Source organism: Benincasa hispida, chromosome 2 (assembly GCF_027475165.1).
Source record: "Benincasa hispida cultivar pf3 chromosome 2, pf3_genome.v1.1, whole genome shotgun sequence".
Classification (NCBI taxonomy): domain Eukaryota; kingdom Viridiplantae; phylum Streptophyta; class Magnoliopsida; order Cucurbitales; family Cucurbitaceae; genus Benincasa; species Benincasa hispida.
The window spans coordinates 49,073,270-49,089,168 of record NC_143479.1 but is presented as its reverse complement, the minus strand read 5'-3'; the positions used below and the strand labels follow the sequence as shown (position 1 = coordinate 49,089,168).

The window sequence follows — 15,899 nt, the reverse complement described above, 5'->3', positions numbered from 1 at the left end:
ATATTTTCTTTATTGCATCGGCAAGTTTCTAAAAATATATTGTCAAACGGGTTATTTTATTTTTTAAAAAAGGAAAATTTTCAAGTGAGATTTGAATCACAAACTTTTTTGTTATTAAAACATATCACATACCAATTAAACTATGGTTACTTTGACTGAAGTTAAGATTTAACCTATCGATTTGACTTTCAAATAATAAATTGTTGTTTGATATTATGGGTATCTAAAAAGTCTGTTATTTCTTGTGAATATTTGGGGAAAAAATGTAGCACAATAGTCAGCGTTACATGTACCTATTCTTAGTAAAAATAACACAAGTTCTATCAAAAGTTCAAAATATTGATATCGATAGAAATTTTGATGTCTCGATCTTATAAAAATGATATCAATAAAATGTTGGTATCAAAAAAATATATATAAAAAAATCAAGAAATGCATATAAGTTAACAAATAAATATTTGTTTCTCAAACCCATTGAAATATTCCTTGTTTATATTATATTCATATTAGTTACATGTTGCTTACTTTTATGGCTCGATGTTTTTTACGATATAATAGAAATATCGATTCGCCTATCACCATGATGTCAAACTCATGAAAATATAAAAATATGGATAGAAATGTCAACATATGAATAAAAATTTAGCACCATTCTTCTACTCAACACATCTACTAAAACCATTAAGAAAAAAAAGATCCACCTCATCTTAATTATTTATTTTATTTTCTCGAAAATATGACTGAATTGAAACCACATTCACCCCAAAAAACATAATAGATCAATCTTAATTAAAAAGGTAGACCTCATTTGATTACGTTTGTTGTTGTTTATCTATATTCCGCAATAGTAATGAAATTTAAGGTCTACTTCCAAGTCTGTAATATAATAATGCAATTCAATTGAGGCACAGAAGATGATGAATCTGATTACGTTTCAAAATTACATAAGACCCACTAGCCAATATCATTACCGTAACCATTATTGTACTGTATCAATATGAGATACAAATCTATCACATTTACTATTATCATTACCTTCTAGAGTCGAAACAATAACAATAACAGTAAAATGTGACAAAGTCATAATTCTAAAAGGTCGTTTGTTTCACGGGCATCCTAGATTCCCATGCAGTTGGCATCTTGATTACCACGTCTGTTTTGTGGTATTGTAAGATGCTCAGACATCTAAAGATTCTCGGGCATCCTCATCTGAAGAGTTTTGGAAGCTCTCCTGAAAGATAGGTTTTCCAGATTCCCGAGTTTGGACATCCCCATTTTCAATTTTTGTCCTTCCTTTTTATTATATATATATATTAATCTTCATTTACATTATATAATTAAAATAAATACTATCTATCGTAAATATCATATGTTTTTAGTTATATCGTAATTCTTATAATTTTTTAACAAGATATTTAAATTTAAATTTAAAAAGATATTTATTTTATAAAAAATCTTAAATTATGAAATATTAATTTGTTGAGAAAAATAACATATAAAAATAATATAAACTGTATTAATTTTAGAAGACATTCAAATTGATAAAATCAAATATGTTATATAAATTAATAAATAGTCGTAAAGACATTATTGGAACATTATGTAAATTTAAAACATTCCCAAGTAAGAAACAAATATATTTATCGAAATATTTCCAAGTATCTGCAAAAATATTCCTACAAAACAAATATAATAATTTAAAGGTGTTGGACACCTATAATTCTTAATATTTATAATTTCAAATATCTAAAATTCCAGTCATCTACATTTCCAAAAAAATAAATGGTCCTTAAGTAAATATGATCAAAAGCAATCTAATTACACTTACAATTGTGACCTATTATGATTGATCTATCAATGATATTTCATTATGATTATACCAATTTTTATTTCAAATTGATAACCGTAGCCTAAAACATAGAAAAGTAGAACAGTTCAACTTCACCTTTTAACCTTTGTAACTCGATAAGAGAAAAATAAAAACAATTTTAGTCCACACTCTATTATTTTATTATTACAGTAATTCATTTTGAAATAATGGAAGCATATGCTATATGTATCACATGCAACAAAACAAGATAAAATAAAATAAACAAACTAAACACGTCAAAAAGGGCTTTGGTAATAGATCAAAAATGAACATAACTCAACTAACACATAGTATGCGTTATCGATTAGAGTTCTTTGGTTTGAATCATTCATCCTAATGTACTTAATTTAACAATTATAAAATAAAATACAGAAGCCACACATTATAGCCAAATTTGGAACAAAAAATATATATATAATAGGCAGGTATTCAACACAAAAAGGCAGAAACCTCAAGTAATCCAAAAAAGAAGAAAAGGAAAATCATGGACCTCAAATCCTCTAAGTTACATACAATTCATCAATCCACATCAACGACCGAGAAACAAAGGCTGGAAACCAGGGGAATCTTGAGACAACTGAGTAAGAGCTCTCTCTCAGTAGAAACATCTCCCAGTCCAGTCCCACAAGAAAACACCTTTCCTATTAAAATCCATAAACACCACACATGGAGTTCTACACCACAAAATCAGTATCTCCTCCTAGGGCTCCTTGAACGTCGTTCTCGAGCAGGCCTGCAATTAAATTAGAAAATATATATATATAAAATATACATATCGATTATGAATTTCCTTTGATGCAATCTTCGATAATTCCCTTTGCAGATCTTGAATAGATTTTGGAGATGCATACCTTGTGTTCTTCCTTCTGATGGGTCCATGGCTGAATGCCCAATCAACATTGATAATTTGGGTCAGAAGTTCAGCCCCATCCATGGCAGATATTGCTTTCTCTGCTTCCTCAAAGCTCTCGTATTCAATCAACGCATATCCCTTGACAAACCCAAAATAAAAATTAATATATACGTATAATAGAACTTAGTATATCCATTTAAAGCTCCTACACAAACGCCTGTCACTTAAATAATCAATAGATATTAGAACGTAATGCTCAAATTGTTCAGCAAAATACCTATGGCAAAACAGATTATTGTGATGCACAATATGTTCATGCTTCTTCAACAAACAACTATGGAAGAGCGAATTATTGTAATATACAGAAGCTTTCCTATACAAACAAATAAATATTCATTTTATGGAAAAGAAGGGAAATAGTTCCAGATTCAGATGAAACCCAACAAACGTAACATAATTGTGAATGTGCTAAACACAATATGCTTGCAAGAGCTTTCATGACTGCGTCTGTGATGAAGCAAGGTATGCCTTTGACTAAAATCTAAAGCTGGTTGGGAACAAAATTGCATGGTTATAACATAGCAAGGGAATGAAGATGATGTCATAAAAAAAATTATCTCAAGCAAAGCATTATACCCCATTTTATACTATGGGATAAGCAACCAACTTCCAATGAGAGATATGAAAGTACAAAAGAGAAGGGCTATACAGAAGTTTGTCACCTGACCTTCAGATGAAGTTCTTTTTCAATCCAGATATTTCTCAAGAAAATTTCATAAATCATAATATTGCAACTTCGTAGAGCAAGAAACAAATACGAGGATCATAGATTAACAAGAACCGAAGAAAGTGATATAAGTCCAGCATACAGATTATCTTAAAAGGAATGGTGGCAGAGAGGCTCCCCAGAGGCCCCATCAGGTTGTGTTTCAAAGGAAAAGGCAGAGTCCTCTAGTCTAACGCATCTGGGGCTCTTTTTGGCTCCCATGGAAGGACAGAAATACTAGGATTTTTGCAGATAAGTCAAACTTTTAGAATTATTTTTGTAATGATGTGCCGTTCAACTGTCCAAGGCATCAAAAAATTGGGGTGCCAAGTTCTTTTACAACTACACTATGATTGGAGGGCTTTTATTTGATCCATATCCATCCCCTTTAGGAAAGAAACATGTGTCACGTTGTCCAATAGTTAGGTTTTGTCAGTTAGACCCCTTTGAATGTCATAATCTGTTTGTCCTCTTTTAGAGAAAAATGGTGGATAAATCTTAGCTACTCATATAAAGACAAAACTCAAAAAAGATCCCCGTTGGCCATCGCTCTTCATCTCTCCCAGGTGCCCCTTCTGTTCAAGGGACTATGAAACTCAGATCCACTTTTTCAGTAATTGCATCTTTGCAACATCCTTCTGGAACTTCATTCGTTGGGTTCTTCAACCAAACTTTCATTTAGATAGATGAAAGGATATCTACTCTTTTTTCTCCCTTTTCCTTATGGGTCATCCCTTCAAAAGGGAGAAAAAGACACTTGGGCTGAATTTTGTTCAGACTTTCTTTTGGAACTAGTGGATGGAATGGAATGCATGCATTGTTTTAAGATAAGCATCAAGATTTCACCAAGTTCGTTGAATCCACAGCTTTATTAGCTTTATCTAGGAGTAGATTGTCTCCCCTCCTTTTTGTAATTATAGTTCATCTGCCCTCACTGTTCTTTCTTTTTTTTCCCCGTAAGGAACAATTTCATTGATGTATGAAATTCACAAAAAAAGGATATACATTCCATGGTATTACAATAAGCTATCAGTATCACAGTGGTTTAGTCGGGAAGTGTATGAATATGAAGAAAAAATATTAGAGCTTTTACAGCAAGAGATAGCATAATAAATGACAACATCAAAGAAGCTATTGAGAGGATGATTATTGTCCATGAACAATTTTTGGTTTCTTTTCTTCCATAATAACCAAAAGAAAGCACGAGATGTATGCAGCCCCAAAAAAGCTTTGGCATTCTTGAAAGGGTGACCCAAGAGGATGGAGATAAGGGGAGTTGTAACATCTTTAGGAAGCACCAAAGACCATCCAAAATGACTTATAATTATGTACAGACAGGATTCTTCTATTTACACATTTCACCATATCAATGAAATGATCTCTACTTCCTTGGAAAAAAAATTGGCGGAAGAGATCATCTAGGAAGCACTACACACACACACACACATCCTCCTTACAAGCCTATCTAAAGTGTTCATCTGACCAAGGAAGACTTGCCAAATAAAAAAACTGACTTTCTTAGGAATCTTAGTCCTCCAAACCACATCAAACACAGACTCCCTAATGGGAGAGGGATCCAACAACAATCTGAAAAGAATTTACCAGAAAATCCTTCACTGGGATTTGGACTCCAAATGCAAACATCCCTCTCCCCACCCTAAAATTGCAATCCTCCAATAAAGAAAGAAGAAAGAATAGAGGTAACCTCCATTGTTTCCCTATTGACGACAACGGAACCCAAAAGAAAAAGACAGAGTTCTCGGACCAACCGAGAAAAGGATTTACAAGAAAATCCTTCACTAGGATTTGGACTCCAAATGCGAACATCCCTTCTCCCCACCCTAAAATTGCAATCTTCCAATAAAGAAGGAAGAAAGAAGAGAGGTAACCTCCATTGTTTCTCTATTGACGATGATGGAACCCAAAAGAAAAAGACAGAGTACTCGGACCAACCAAGACCGAGTGGTTTTTAAAAGAAGACAAATGATAGAGATGCAAATAGACAAAAGAAAGAGCATTATCCCCCACCCACTGATCCTCCCAAAAATACGTGTCTTTCTCATCCCCCACGACACAATGAACAAAATGAGAAAAAGTAGGATGCTCAGACGAAATATCTTTCCACGGATTCCAGTGTGTGCCTTTAACCCCTTTCTCCCCCCAATCAAAAGGATGGTTGCCATGCTTACTCATAATGATCCTAACTCTTTGTATGGTGCATTTTCATGCTTTCATCAATGATGTCCTAAAAGATCTTCTAGGGTAAATGGGTAAGTTTGCAGAATCCCATTATTTCAGTAAGGTGTTTTCTTCTTGTGCTGGCTAATTGGCAACACCATTGTTATTCATTGCATCGTAGCTTGTTTAGTGTCCTGATAATCTTTGGTCGACATTTTAGTCTCCAAGTCTTTGGTACCCCCTATCTAATTTATTATTTGCATTGCAACTGGTTTACTGTTCTACAAAATCTTCTTTAGAGAACGCCATCTTAGCCTCCAACCCTTTTGTACTCCTCTAAAAGTGTATATATATATAGAGAGCAAAGAAGAAGGTAGGGATTTGACTTCAAACGTGCAAACCATAATAGACAAGATAAATATGTCACCACTTCAGCTCTACACTCAGTTTGGCCTTTTCAACACTTCTAGTTAATTAATTGTCATAAGGAATGCCCTTAAAGTTAATCAAGAAAGATGAGACAAACAAGATCAATTGGAGCTTAAAAAGAATTGCCCCAATGGGAAGAAGACTTGCAAAAAGTTATAAATACTAAAGGGTGGGGAAAGGTACACCAGATAGGGTGAGGAACTGTTTCGCACACCTCATTTAATGTTAAAACAATTTATTGTGCTTTCAAGAAGGGTGAGGGAACTAGTGTTGCAAAGAAAAGGGAGAAAAATCAATAAAAAAAGAATAAAAATTGATTTCAAATATAAAAACAAGTTCTACAATACTACTCCATTCTTCTTACAAACTATCCGATCATTAGCAAAATTTGAAATTTCTATTTGGTTCCTCCCAAAATTTTTTGGTTATTTTCAAAATTAAAAGGCAAAGCTGTATAACCTATAGAACAAATCTCGTTCAAGTAAGGTCGTCCCTAAATTTCTTCGTTATTTCTACTTTTTTAAACTATTAAACAATAAAAATATATGCATGTTCTTTTCTTTAATAGGTAGCAAAAGAAAACTACAAAACTATTGTTTCTTTAGGGGGGATAATTAAATAATATAGGAACCAAACATACCTTCACGAACCCAGTACGACGATCAAGATTTAGATGCAAATTCTTTATCTCCCCAAAGTCACCAAATGCATTTTGTAGATCATCCTCCTGTGCCTCTTCATGTACACCAGTCACCAGAATGATCCATCCTTCAATAGCTACATAAATTAACTAGAATCAGACAATAATCTAAGGAGTATTAATGTGTATTATTCAAAAAAAAAAACCCAAAAAAGGACATCCTAAAGGAGAGGGGAAGACAGAACCCACCCCCCCTCCCCCCTCTTTCAGAAAACAAAACAAAAAGGCTATAGGAGAGCTTTCAAGTTCAATTGGATCAATGACAAGCTAAAATTACAAAAGAATTCCTTGTTTTTATGCACCGCCAAAAGGTTGTGCATAGTGTGTTACTACAAAAGGAGTCAAAAGAAAACAGCTTATTTTTTAAATCACGTGATCAAACATTTGTTGTTCACAACAGTGTAACAAGGACATGCTCGGAAGCCAAAGAATGGGGTCAGACACAATCAACCAAGGTGTAGCTGCTCATCTGAAATATCACGTATGGCAGGTAACAATCTGTAGGCCTTGATCAGGGGTAAGTTGAACTAGATTGACCAATCAGCCTACTAGTTCAGTCTGCCCATCTGAATGCAGTTGATAAACTTTTTTAAGAGAAAAAAGTTGAACTGCAGAAGTAGAAGCAACTTTTTGTAGGAGCAAGTGCATAAATCATGCAACTACCAACCAACATGAGTGTAGCTCATTGGTTAAGGCACCACTTCTTTTCCTTGAGGTGGGAGGCTTGAATTCCGACCCCATATTTGTTGAACTCAAAAAAAAAAAAAGATTAAGCAACTATAATTTTCAGATATTAAATCAGGTTTAGGATAGTCTTGATCTATTTTGTTGTGTAAGAAATGAATAATAGTCATGACTTGTGAGATCGTATTGTGTTTAGCATCATATGTAAATCCACCATCAAGAAGCTTTCTAAATTAATGAAGGGTTGGACACAGATTCCTACATAGGATCATTTCTCAAATCACAAATTCAATAGGATAAAATGTTTTAATTTTTTTTCCTTGAAATGACTGAAGTCCTGGACCACTTTTATCATTTGGTAGGCAAAAACTTCATATAAATAACCAGGAAAAGTGCAAAAAACAGGGAGGGGATTAGTTATCTATCTCCAAGTCCAAGCCCAAGCCATGGAACTACAAAGAGCTACCCAGTTTAAATCTCTAAGAGAAGGAGAATGGTTTTTAAGTTCTGTTTGAAGAGCTCCAGAGGAAAGTAACAAAATGGACCAAAACAAAGAAGTCATCCAAAATTTCAGAGTATCACAAAAAAAAGGACTATTGCTTCTTATTTCCATGAGTGCCAGACAAGACTGAATTCAAGCATTGACCAAAGAACCCCCATCACAGACAAAGAGTGAAATGAAAAAACAAAATATCCAATATTCAAGGACACAAAAAGCACTCGAGGAAGAATAGTCCAATTAAAGAAAGGGACACTACTCCAAAAGAAACCAACCAAGTTGATAATTACAAAAATCTAGAGATACTAAAGCCCACAACGAAGAGATGAATCTAATGCTATCATAAATCTCTTCTCAGGACATCTCTAACTCCTCTAAAAATTCTACTATTCCTCCCTAAGTTCCTAACCAAACACCCCATGAAACAGCGAAGTAGCAAGCTTTCCAAAGAACATTTCCCTTGTCTTGAAAAGGAGTTCTCCATCATGCAATAGCCCTAACGTAAATGGGTTTTTTATAGGAAACAAAAGGAATATATTCCAAAATAGAACAAGAACAACCTAAGGGCCAAGGATAAAGGACACACCCTGAAGAAGAGAACTACACCATACGAGTTTCCTGCAGTTACAAAAGAATTTTCGTAGGTAAAGCGATCCACCAGGAAGTTGTATATGTCCAAGATTACCAGAGAGAGAGGCTAAAGCAAGAAGACTTGTGACTTTTCTTCGAAAGAACTAAGAACAAAGATGTCTTTCCTTCCAAATGTGCCACAAAAGAGCTTTAAAGGCAAAACTTCTGACAATCATGGCCTTTCCTTCCAAGTTCCAAGCGTGGATACCTTCCATACACCCCCATCCACTTTCTTAGGGAGAAAAAAAGACGAGCCTAAATTACCAACCAAGTAACTCCAAGATCTCAAAGCAAAGTTACAATGGAGAAAGAGGTGATCAAGGCTTTCCTCCCTATTCAAACACAACCTACAACGTGAAGGCGAGAGACCAACTTCTAAACTTTCTTTGGAGCTTATTATCAATACTAAAACTTCAAAGCCAAGGACCAGATGGACTTCGATTTTTTTGGCCATTTATGCTTTCAAATTCTACTAGTCAGAGTTGTGTTAGCCTTAGTAGGCTTAGTAGCAAGATTTTGAAAGGTCGAATTACTAGAGTACATACCATAACCTTGAAGGGACCAAAGACCTCAATCCACACCATCCCCAATTGAATGGAGTTGAGCTTTCCCACCAGGCCAACCCAACTATCCATCTCACAATCAAAGAGCCCTCTTCTAAAGCCAAGGTCACACGCATGGTTATGGTTGTCCTAACAATCAAAGACAATGGTCCCTTTTCTAAAAGAGAGAGCGTAAATATCAAGAAAGTAGTATTTCAAAGGAGCTCGGACAACCCAAACAGCATGGCAAAAGCAAATTTTCCTACCACAACCAGCCTCGAATTTCGCAAAACAAGCAAATAAGGAGTAATTCCTTGCAATATCCATCCACCCACGATTGTTATCTTTTTTCTTTTTGAGGTTGTCAGCCATCCAACCCTGAGGTTTGACACCATAAATTCTAGAAATAACCCTGTTTCACAAAGAACTTTTCTTGAGTAAATCTCCAAATCTACTTGGTGAGGAGAGAGATATTTCGATGTTTAAGGGAGCCCACACCAAAACCCCCAAGGGGAATTGGAAAAGTTGTCCACTCCCTTCTGACTAAGTTACTATCGGGCTTGGAAAGATCAATCCACACAAAGTCTCTGATAATCTTTTCCATAGAAGTCATGATGTTCTTTAGAGCTCTTAGAGGAGAAAAGTGATATAGAGGAAAACTATCAAGAACAGATTGGATGAGGGTCACCCTACGACCTTTAGAGAGGTGGCATCACCAATTGTCAATCTCAACTCTTAATTTCTCAATAAGCAGCGCCCAAATAGATATATTGTGATGATCTCTATCCAAGGGAAGCCAAGATAATTAATCATTAAGGTCTCAGCTTGACACTTCAAAAATGACCCATTTATCAACTTCCTCCTTATCCATATCAATACCAATAAACGAAGTCTTAGAAAGATTCAACAAAAACCCATAACCAGTCATAAACTACAAAATTTCTCACCAACTATTAAGAACATTGGCATCATTAGGGCAAAAACCAACGGTTTGTTATTACTTGTTTCACTATGTTGCTCATTTTGTTTTGGTTCGGTTCATCTCTTAGCTTCTTCTAGGTGCCCTCTTTAAAAGCTTTTGTGCTTCTTAGTTGTAGGCTTTTCATCTTATTTGGCTGATATTACTCTTCATCAGTTGCGGTTGTCTTTTCTATTTGTCTTTCTTTTGTAGATACCTTGTATTTTGGAGCATTAGCCTCTTTTCATTTTATCGATGAACGGTTTCATTTCTTTTTCAAAAGAAAACATGGGCCTCACCTCTATAAAATTTTAACAGCTTTGATAATACGGGTGTGGACCTCATTCATAAGGCAAGAAATCAGCCAAATTTGTTAGAAGAAAGGGATGACATTGGTGCAAACTCTGCAAGCAAATATTTTCTTTCTACATCTTCCATTAAATAAAACTATAAAATTTGAGAAGAGAGAACGAACACACATTTTCTCCATCTACACCCATGGCCTTCCTCTCATTAGATAAACCAAGAAATACCAATATTTTTTATATATAATTTTTTATAAGAAGCCTGAATTGTATTCGACATAAAAGGAAAAAGATACAGACTAGGGACGGGAGAAGGAAGAAACCAATAAAACAAAATATACAAGAAAGAGAAACCAATTGCTCCCGTCCCTTTTCCAAAAATGTACACCATTTACTTTCATTCTAAATTATCCAGAAGAAAAGCTTATACAGTTTATTTTTAATGAAAAACCAACTTTCATTAAGGTAAATGAAGATTCAAATCAAGGGCTATGCATAAAAAAATGATCCTCTATCTGGAGCCACGCTCAATAAAGTCTGTTCCAAAATCTATCCCAAATCTCCACTGAAAAGAGACACCTTCATAAATGGTGATATAATCCTTTTGATGCTCACTTAGAAGAAGAAGAAGAAGAAGAAGAAGAACACAGCAGTAAAGATCCAAAACTATCGACGAGGATTTCCAGGAAAAGTCAATGGTGTTGGCCATCGCAAATGCAACCAAATAGGAAGTGAGAGCATATCATGAGAGAATGAAGAAATAGCTTTATTCTAGTCAACAAACCAACTTTCAATCAGGTTAAACTAAACCCTCAGTTTTTTTTTTCTTTTCTGAATGGGTGGTTACTCATGATAGAATGGAGAGATCACTGTATATCCCTGTGCTAATGGTTGATCCAGTCCACCCAGCAGAAGAAAAGGAGGAAATTACAAAAGGAGGAGGCGAGGTGGCAAATGAATGTAAAAGTGATCCTAAAACTCCTCAGCCGCTTCCAAAGAGTGCACCGTCTTGGGGATATAAGGCAATGAGAGGCTCATTCTATGAACTTTCTCTTGAGTGTAGGTATTCCATGATAATTTCCCACAACAACACTTGCATCCTTTTCCTCTACAATGATTTCCCACCTCAAATTCTAGCTAAGATCTGTAGCATTGTTGAAACAAAGAGGGCAAATCAACCGACATTAACAGTAAGCAAAACCCCTTCAAGCAGAAGGAAAAGATCTGCTTACTCTTAACTCATTAGTCCCGGAAATTGGGGGGGGGGGGGGGGGGGGGGGGGGGGGGGGAGAACCACCTTTCATAGAACACACAGGCCAATAAACCTAAACCCACCACCTACCAAGTAAATAACCATCCAAACTTTCATAACCCTAGCTCTAACGAACTAAAGAAAAAACCAGCAAAACGAAATGGTAAAACCCAATCTGTCAAAGTAAGTAATTGAGAAAGAGAGAAGGGCAAAAACTAACATCGTTGAGGTCCAGGGCCATCAGCAGACTTGAGGGAATCGAAATCCGACCCAGCAAGGCGGGTGTTTCGATCAGACTCGTCTCGAAATCCACGACCCTTGGTCTTCTTTGGACCACCAGCAAGCGAGGAAGATGCGCCGCCGGTAATGGCGGATTTGAGCTTAGGAAATGGAGCTCGTGGGGAGGCATCGGCTTCGGCGGCACCATCCTCGTCCATGAGGTCATCTTCCTCGGGCTCGAAATCGACAGCCTCTACATCAGCGCTCGCCATGGCTAAGCAATGTCTCTCGGAGCTGCTCGTTGGTTCTTCAAAATGGCGAGGGAAAATGGGAGGAAATAAAGAAGATGGGGGAACGGTGGGGGGGTTTTGGGGATCGAAACAAGGGTTTCTTGTTTGCCCGCTAACCCAATTTTTTAGATTTTTCTTTTTCTTTTATTTTTTACTTTTCCTCTTTTTTGGGTTTCATTTTTAATCACGTGTTTTTCCCTACCAAAAAGATGTAGTCTTGTGACGTGCATTTCACGTTCTAATTGTTTGATTTTTTTTATTTTTTTTACACCCTAAAGCATGAGATTTGTTATAATTATACTTCTAAATTTTTAATTTGATCAATCATCTCTCCTAAATTTTATAAAGTGTGGCAATTAATCCCTTAGACTAAAATTTGATGACTCACACATATGTAGGAGAAGGACAATTTTATTATAAGAAAAAAATAGTTCATTCTTCTCTACCATTTGCTAGCTTCTCCCTCTTTTTCGAGGTCGTTTCTCTAACTCCACCACTCTAATACTCTACATCTCATGAACTCAATGAAGCTTCAAGGTCAAAGTGATATGAATTGTTAGAGAAAACATCCTATTTCATACCTCCAGAGAAGGAAGAATCACACCATAAATAAAAGAAAAGAATCACATGAAGTGGGGGATCTCTTCTCATTCTCATCTCCTCCAAATAGGGAATTGCCTAAAGGTAAGTTGTTGTCTATGTTGGGATAAGAACCACTCCTCTTGTTCTCCCCAAAATTCAGAATCTCATCAAATTTTGGCATTAATAAAGTCGAATTCTCATCTTTCAAGCGGTCATTTCACAACCGAAGTCAGAGAAATAGCCTTGAAAAATAGGGCGAAGACAGTAAATGGTAGAGAAGAATGAATTGTTTTTTTTTCTTATGACAAAAATGCCCTTCTCCTACATATGTGTGAGTCGTCTAATTTTAATTTAAGAGGTTGATTGCAACACTTTACAAAGTTTAGGAGAGGTGATTGATCGAATTAAAAACTTAAGAGTGTAATTGTAACTCCAAGTAGTATTTTGGACCTTTTTATGTATTATTAAGTGTGCTACTATTATTTGTTGGCTTTGTTGTCATTAATCTCAAATTAATTAATTTTAATTAAGTAATTAGTATTTCGATGATAACAAACCTGCTCTTATTCACTAACAATTTGAGTGTTTTGAAATGCCTATCGTGTAAATCTTGGATCAGCGATTTTAACTCAATCTGAATCACTCAAATGGGAACTCAAACGAAGAAGATATAGTCAAAACAAGTTTAACGAAAAATACTCATGTTAATGACATGGCGGCCAAATTAATCAAATTGGACTCAGCTAAAAGGTGACATGTGGATGAATGGAGTGACACTTGGTGTGCTTTGGTTGAATTTAAAAAGAAAATGAATTTAATATTATTTTATGTTTTTTGTCTGCAGCTATTTTTGGACACATTATGATTTTTGTTTTTTTGTTGGGTTCTAAAATAAATGATTTTAAAAGATATATATTATTATATCATTTTTTGTTTGTGTCTAAAGGCTAGTTGAGTTTAAATCTCCACCATTCAATTTTTTTTTACCAACATCCAATGGCCCAAATTGAATGTATTTTCACCAACTTCCCTCTCTTTTTAAACAATTCATCTTCTCCAAATTTTTAACAACAATTACATATTTTTACCATCCTCAAAGACACTATTGTTATTCTCTCAAGCTTTTAATTATCTCTTTTCATCTTATTCTCGAGAGATTTGTTGTATTGAGGATTTATTTGTTGGGTGCTCAAATTTGTAAATCTAGCATTTAAGAGAGTTTTTCTCATCTTATTCTTCATTTCTAAATCTATTGTAAAGAGCTACTCTTTAACCCATAACAAGAATGTTGCATAAAGGTTTGATCCTTACCTGTGGAAAGGATTGAGTTTGTTCTTGTACCTGGAAAAGGAACTCTATAGCGGTTCGATTCTAAGCCATTAAAAGAGTAAAGTTCGTAGTGACGATATCTAAGAGGAGCTTGGGAAGTGGATGTAGGTCAATTATGTCGAACCATTATAAAATTATTGGTGGCAATTTCTCTATCCCTCTTCTATTTATTGCAATTGACTTGTAATATATTTAACTGCATAAAATTAATTGCTACAATTTGTTCTTAAGTTTGGTTATGTGAATCTCTTGATTATGTGGCATTAGAGTAAGGTACATGGCTCATGGCTTGTTTTTCAGGTGGTTCTTTCAAAGAATCTCTTGCTGAGAGTTTAAAGTGTTATGCAAGAGGTGTAGAGAATGTTTAAGAGTTGGCCACGTTGAATTTGTACGGTATTTTATTAGTGTAGGATTTAGAGATAGTAATAGTTCATTCCTTTCTCTGTCTCTTAGTATTTCAATTTCTAGGATCTTCTTTGTCGCTCCTAGGTCTTTCATATTAATTCAACATTCAATCGAACTTTGATCTCCTATAATTTGGTAAAGCTCTTAGTAAACACAAGGGTCATATGGACTTTTATAAATTATATCTTGTTGATGAAGTTATCAAAATGCTCGTACCAGCATCTTGGTGATTGTTTTAGACCATACAGAGACCTATTGAGCTTGCACACAAGTTTCTTCTTGCCTTTTACTTCAAATCCCTTGGGCTACTCCATGTAGATTTATTCTTCCAGGCTTCCATGAAGGAAGTTGGTAGTTACATCAATTTGTTCCTACTCAAGGTTCTCACAAAGCCACTATAGCCAGTAGGATTCTTACAAAACTATGCTTCAGAACAGGAGATAAGATTTTATTATAGTCTACTCCCTCCTTTTGTTTGTATTCCTTGGCTACTGACATTGCTTTAATCTTACTTCACCATTCAATTCTCTTAAGATTTTCATTTTATAAACCTACTTACAAGGAATTATGTTTGTTCGTGTTCAGCAATGTTGATTTAAATGATCATATTAATTGCTTTGTTATTTTCGAATGTGTACAAGTTTTCTCCAATTAGACTCAAATATAAGCCTGATTAGAGTAACCTGATAGGTACCATAGTCGAACACAAGAACTCTGTAACTGATAATCGATGTTGATCTTAATAAATTATGTTTACACAAGTAATGTTTAATTAATAAGTTGATGATTGTTTGTGCAAAGAAAATGAAAAGCTATTTAAAAATGATAAAAATGTGGTAAGGAGAGTGATGCGTTGATGGTGAAAAGATAGCACAAGCAAAACAACTTACGTTGAGTGGGGAAGATTGAGTGAATAATGTAGGGTTGAGAAGATTTGTTAACATTCATTTGAGTTGTACATAAGCATTCGTCCATGTCCTTAACTTAATTAAGTGAAATGACCACCTTTTGGTATTTAAGCCACAATATTCTTATTTATAAGATACATGCTTAAGCTAAAAATGGACAAAATGTTATCTATATCTCTAAATCCACTTATTTCCTTGTTTAACGATTTCCACAGCCACTTAATCTCTCGAGTAGTTAATTATTTATACTTTAATCGATTAATCGGATAGAATTAAGCAATAGAGTAAACACACATTATACGAGATGAACTTCAACTTATGCAAAACTCGTAATAACGTTGTTTTACTCTTCCAACCCATTAGAAATTGAATAACTCACGATGAAGAAGAAAAAACACATGGATGAATGATAGATGATGGAAATCATGATTTATATTAAGAGTGTGAATTTCATGATGTTCATATTTTAATACAAATTCAAAAGAACCAACAAGAAAGAA

At 34.9% G+C, this 15,899-nt stretch overlaps 1 protein-coding gene across 1 annotated transcript; it reads right to left on the bottom strand.

Annotated features, from left to right (window-relative positions):
• Positions 1–2,252: 2,252 nt before the first annotated feature.
• Positions 2,253–12,328, bottom strand: Y14 (RNA-binding (RRM/RBD/RNP motifs) family protein). Its single transcript, XM_039024299.2, has 4 exons — positions 11,887–12,328; positions 6,737–6,873; positions 2,722–2,861; positions 2,253–2,603 (listed from the first exon to the last, which is right to left on the bottom strand). The coding sequence occupies exons 1-4, from the start codon at positions 12,155–12,157 to the stop codon at positions 2,558–2,560; spliced, it is 594 nt and encodes a 197-aa protein (XP_038880227.1). The 5' UTR covers positions 12,158–12,328; the 3' UTR covers positions 2,253–2,557.
• Positions 12,329–15,899: the final 3,571 nt, after the last annotated feature.